The 6,000-nt window shown below is 28.0% G+C and overlaps 1 protein-coding gene across 1 annotated transcript; it reads left to right on the forward strand.

The window, feature by feature from the left end:
* The first annotated feature begins 3,924 nt into the window (after positions 1–3,924).
* LOC105141402 (tropinone reductase-like 1) lies at positions 3,925–5,230 on the forward strand. Its single transcript, XM_011048606.1, has 2 exons — positions 3,925–4,064; positions 4,348–5,230. Exons 1-2 carry the CDS (start codon positions 3,934–3,936, stop codon positions 5,135–5,137), a joined length of 921 nt encoding a protein of 306 aa, XP_011046908.1. The 5' UTR covers positions 3,925–3,933; the 3' UTR covers positions 5,138–5,230.
* The last annotated feature ends 770 nt before the right edge of the window (positions 5,231–6,000 follow it).

The following is a 6,000-nucleotide window of genomic DNA, read 5'->3' on the forward strand; positions in this document are numbered from 1 at the left end:
AATAAAAACAATTATATTATAAAAATTTTATTAAAAAAATCATTCCGATGTCAACCATTGCACCCGTTATTCTGACCCCAATACAATTTCAACTGAAATTACAGTTAATCATAATATTTATATAAAAAAATGTGTTAACTCTTTTAAACTTGTATCCCAAGTCTTTGAATTCAAAGCACTCTATATAAAAATATTATAAAATTTAATTTTAAAAAATATAAATATTAAAGGATAACATTGAAGAAATTTTTTTTAATTATAATAATTTCTTTTTAAAAAAATAACAATTCAAAAAATAAAATTCAAAATTACTATAAGTAATACAATTATTATCACCACTACCATAGTTATTAATAATATTATTAATATTGTTACTAGTAATAACTTTTTTTTTTTTATTATTATTATTATTATTATAATATTTATATTAACTCATAATCTTTGAAAAAACCTAGGAATATGACCTATTTCGTAATATCATCATTTAAACTTTTACAAAATCTAATCAAAGTTATAGCCCCATCTCTTTAATAACTCATTTTATCTTATTCTTACCCAATTGTGCTGCATATTTGTTAACAAACTTGTTTCATTACATAAGATAGCTCCATTATTTAAAAGTTTATTTCTATAAAATTGGAGTAAATACTTATTTTATAATAATTATTTTATTTTAATACATTCAATAATGAATAATAGAGCAGTGTTCAATACATTAGCAACTAATTTATCTTATTTATTTTTTCAAACTATAATGAGGAAATAAATTAATAAATTTTTATTTTTATATTGTACAAAAATTATATGATGATAATTTTTTTTCATTTGAGGTTAGATTGAATTTTTTTATTAAAACATGTTTATTTTTATATTTCAAAAATATTTTTCAAAAATTTGAATTTTTTAATTTTTTTAATTTAAATTATTTTTTTTTGATATTTTTATATTATTTTAATGTAATGGTATAAAAATAAAAAATATTATCTCAATATATTTTAAAAAATATATTAAAAAATAATTGTTACATTAAGTTTGTCTAGATAGCCACACTAAAATCACTTCACGAATACCAATGCTACTTTAGGAGCGGTGGAGGTCCCATAACTTTGAATTTTCAAAAAACAAACTAACTACAAGCCTCTCGTATAAAGGAAAGAAAATGATTAATGAAGAATCAGTAGGAAAAGATTATTGATTTTTGACTTGGCCATAACTCAAGGATCTTGGATTTTACTCGATATTTTTTTTTTAAGATATTATTAATTTTATTTTTTTCTCTTGAAATTTTTTTTCTTCACACGGTAAAGAGAGCATTAATTGATAAGAATTATTTTATATTGTATAAAAGATGGATAATGATAATTGTTTTTTATTTGAGGTTGTGTTGAATTTTTTTTATTAAAGTATTTTTATGTTTTGCGTTTCAAAAATATTTTTTAAAAAAATTCAATTTTATTTTTATTTTTTATTAATTCAAAGTAATATTTTTTTTATATTTCATATGTGATGATATAAAAAATCAATTTTAAAAAACTAAAAAAAATATTATTTAAAAAATTAGAGTTCTAATTTTTACATTTTCTCCTAAAGTAAAAGAACTTCTTTAAGATATTTTTATTTTTTTTTAATATTAGATTTGATTTTATAATCAGACTCAAAAATATTAGACATTGAATTTTACTTGATTGTCAAACTCAAAACACTTCAAATATTATTTATACTTTTTATGTTTGTTTTACATTGAAAAGAAAACAAATTATTATTAACTTCCTGCGGATATGCTATTGTAAATAATATTCATATATGTGAAAATTACTTTTTTTTTCATACTCATGAAATCGTTTATTGATTGCGGGATCAATAATTCATTACTTGTGTAATTTACCACATCTGTTTATAGTGAGAGACTTGATCATTGCAAGAATGAATACGATCATTATCACTGACATGCTATATATATTGTTAAAAGACAAAAAAAACACATTGAATATATTTAAAAAATTAAAATTTAATATTTTCTATGAAAAAAACAAGTTAAACATCCCTGTTTATAACCTAAAATCTTTATAAGGAATGATTTTTTTAATTAAACATTACATGGCTAATCTATCTATCATTAGAATTTCTATACTAATTAAATTCATATAAATCTTAATAATTAAATAAATATTATAATAAAAACAATTATATTACAAAATTTTTATATAAAAAAAATCATTCCGACTTCAATCACTACATCCGTTTCTCTGACCCCAATACAATATCAACTGAAATTATAGTAAATCAACACACACACACACACACTCCGAAATTATAGTAAATCAGCATATGCATACAATATCACTGAAATTATAGTATATCAACTTCTGTATACAATATCACTGAACTGCACGCGTTAGGGACATAGCAGTTCGAGTTTTCTCTGTCAACCATAGAATTAATTGCTGTGCAATTATGGCCACACTTCTCCGGGTTTGTCTATTAATTGTCTCTGTATTCGTTGGGGAGACAAAGGGAGGGTGGTGGGTGTAAGGGAGGTGCAATTAATCTTCCCCAAGGCGGATATTGATTAGATTTTTTTTTATATAAATAAAATAAGATTAATAATACAATATTTATCAATTGTATTATTCTTAAATCTAAGTACCTTCCGGCACCCGCGTCTTACTGAATGGTTGGATTTTTTTTTTTTAACATTCATATATTGTGAATGAGTAAAAAATTATAAAAAATACTTTATAACAAATATAAAAAAAAAATAAAAACTTTTTCATATGTAAAAACCATTTGACCAAGAGGATAGAGCCTAGATCGGATTTGATCAATCAATTTGAAACCTGATGTCATTTCAATGCCCCACCTACCTCTGCAACTTGGTTGGGAGAATGACCTAGTGGGTGTGGTATGACCCTAAGTTGATAACTTGGGTTAGTGGGTGTGGTATGACCCTAAGTTGATAACTTGGGTTTACTAAATATCGTTTTTCATTTTCCTTTATTTCATTTTCTTTTTTGTTAGGTTCTTATGCTTATTTTAATGTTAGTAATTTAAATTATTAAATAAAATTTTAAGATATAATTTATATTGTTTTTTAATATATTTTTAAGTTTAAAACTTATACAAGTTTACATCACTTTATATTTAATTTTTTTATATTATTAAATCTTTGATATCATATTAAAAACTATTTTAATCTAATAATTTAAATTATTAAATAAAATTTTAAAATATAATTTATATTATTTTTTAACAATCATCCATACTTAATTATAAAATCATAAAGCAACCACAAACTAAAATAAAAAAAAATCAAAAGTTATTAAAAACCAGTACCACGTAAAAAGAAATTATCTATCGTTTCCCTTCCCTTCCCTTCCCTTCCTTTCTTATTTATTGAGACTTCGTACGGCTCGAGTGGGATGAAGAATGAATAAAAAAACATGAATCTTTGTTGAAGAATCAGGAAATAAATAAATAAAAATGAATGCGGAACCAAGTTAAAAAAGTAGCTGGCAAGTCCAAATCACTCGTCAGTCAGCATGTGAGCAAGCCACCATGTTTGGACGGCACAGACAGCTTCCTCCAGGACCCTAGACGACCTTTCTTTGTTGTCATCGAAATCAACTTGTCATCCTCTTCATCCCATGGCAACACGTGTCTCTAGTAGTTGTAGTATCAGATTTTCTTTGTACTCTTCTTTTCACTCTTTCCTCAATGTATTAATTCTGGGAAAAAAAATTGTGGTCGTACAAATTAAGTGATGCACGAAACGAGTCATGCATTGTGTGTACCTCACTAGAATTAGCTTTTGCGTGGCTAGGCTATATGTTAGAATAATAAAACCCTATAGAATTTTATATGTAATGTGAGAATAATAACACCTTTTCTTTTTCCTTTTGAGGACTCTGTGGAGCTATATATATGAAGCAATCTATGTACAAAAGCAAGCCTTCAAGTAAAGACACAGAGCAAAAGGCAAGCTTTGTATCTTCTTTGCCTAGGCACCTCCAGCTCCAAATATTTAATAAAATGACAGGTACCAGTTCGGTTGCATCACAGAAAAGGTAATCGAAATGAACTTCCGTTAATCTTGCACTATTTATAGTTTCTTCCTATTTGAACATGGAAATATTCCCAGTTATCTCTGATTCGCCTTGAATTCATTTTGCTTGTAACATTTCAAGATTATAACGTGTACTAATTTTATCAGCTTGTGTTCCCTCCAAAAGCTTCAACTAAATATTTCATCACTGGCACCATTTCACAGTTGATAACGTCCAGTATCTGCGTTTACAAGTTTGTTTTCACGTTTCAGCTTGTCTTTAATTCACGATAGTACTACTTCAGGTTAACAGGCAAGGTGTCAATCATAACCGGTGGCGCGAGCGGCATAGGAGCATGTGCAGTGCAACTTTTCCATGACAATGGTGCTAAGGTCGTTATTGCCGATATCCAAGACAACCAAGGCCAAGCCCTAGCTCAAAAATTTGGTGAAGTTGTTTGCTACATCCACTGTGATGTCTCAAACGAAGATGAAGTTAGCAATCTTGTTGACGCCACCGTTAAAAAATATGGTAAGCTTGATATAATGTATAACAATGCAGGCATCCTGGATCGTTGTTTAGGAAGCATTTTGGACACCCCAAAATCAGATCTAGAACGCCTAATTGGTGTAAACCTGGTAGGTTGTTTCCTTGGAGCCAAACATGCAGCTAGGGTCATGGTAACCCAAGGTCAGGGTTGCATTTTATTCACCGCCAGTGCTTGTACAGCTATTGGTGGACTTGCAACTCCCGCTTATGGAGTGACCAAACATGGCATCGTGGGGTTAGCGAAAAACTTAGCGGCTGAGTTAGGGCAGTATGGTATAAGAGTAAATTGTGTTTCGCCATTTGGAGTAGCAACCCCCATGTCTGGGGGATTTTCAGCAGGTACTGCAGCAATGATAGAAGAATCACTGGAACAAATGGGTAATCTAAAGGGGAAGATCCCCAAGGTGGAAGACGTGGCAAGGGCTGCACTATACTTGGCTAGTGATGAAGCAAATTATGTGAGTGGGCTGAATCTTGTCGTGGATGGTGGGTTCAGTGTTGTTAATCCTACAGTGATGAAAGCTCTCTACTCCGCTAAACTATAAGTTGATCTCGTTGATGTGCTTCTTTCTTGGTTTCAAAAAATTAGCAGAATTCGCAACGTATTCGGAAATGTGTTGAAGAATTTTTTAATTTGTAAGAGTAATTTTTAATTAAAAATATAATAATAATAATAATAATTTTGTTTAAATTTTTTCAAAGAAACACCTAAAAATATAAATTATTAAGTGAGATTTTAAAATATAATTTATATTATTTTTTAATATACCCACAGTAAGAACTTATTTGATTAGGAATATTTTGGTAAATTGAAATCATTATTATTATTTTAGTTTTTAAAAAATAAAAAAGAAACAATTGATACCCTCACTGCATCATATGGAAGAAGGGACAATTGTGAATCTATGAAATGATGAATGATCAAATTTGACCACTGAGAGGCATCTCATGCGCTATCTTAATGACACATACTATTCGCTAGGGTGTGTGAAACACGTACTAGTAGTTTTTTATTAAAAAATAAAAAATACAATGTTAAAAATACTAAAACATCCTCCATAATCCTTTTAATTACACAACATCCCCATTTTACTATCGTAAGATATAGTAAGATATGTCTAGAATTACAGTGAAATCCTCTTGTCATTTAGCTTTTTATATAATTTGTTTGAGTTCATTGCCAATACATTTTGTTGCCTTTTTTATCCAGATGTATTGCAATCCCACTGCAGAATTATAAAGAGCAAGTCTACATATTTTTATATACAAACAAATTATACTATACTTTAAAAGACATGGAAAAAAAATATTATGTATATAGTGTGGACAAAGACTCATTAGACTATAGAACATACTATAGACATAGAGTATTTTCACTACGGATAACATTATAGTGCCATGAAAGTGT

The sequence above is a fragment of the Populus euphratica genome, unplaced genomic scaffold, assembly GCF_000495115.2.
Source record: "Populus euphratica unplaced genomic scaffold, PopEup_1.0 scaffold144.1, whole genome shotgun sequence".
In the NCBI taxonomy this organism is placed as follows: domain Eukaryota; kingdom Viridiplantae; phylum Streptophyta; class Magnoliopsida; order Malpighiales; family Salicaceae; genus Populus; species Populus euphratica.

Bases quoted from the DNA above. Each gene is read 5' to 3' on its own strand.
- LOC105141402 (XM_011048606.1), top strand. From the start codon at position 3,934: ATGTACAAAAGCAAGCCTTCAAGTAAAGACACAGAGCAAAAGGCAAGC. The intron at 4,065-4,347 runs GTAATCGAAATG...GTACTACTTCAG, and splicing joins TCGGTTGCATCACAGAAAAG to GTTAACAGGCAAGGTGTCAA.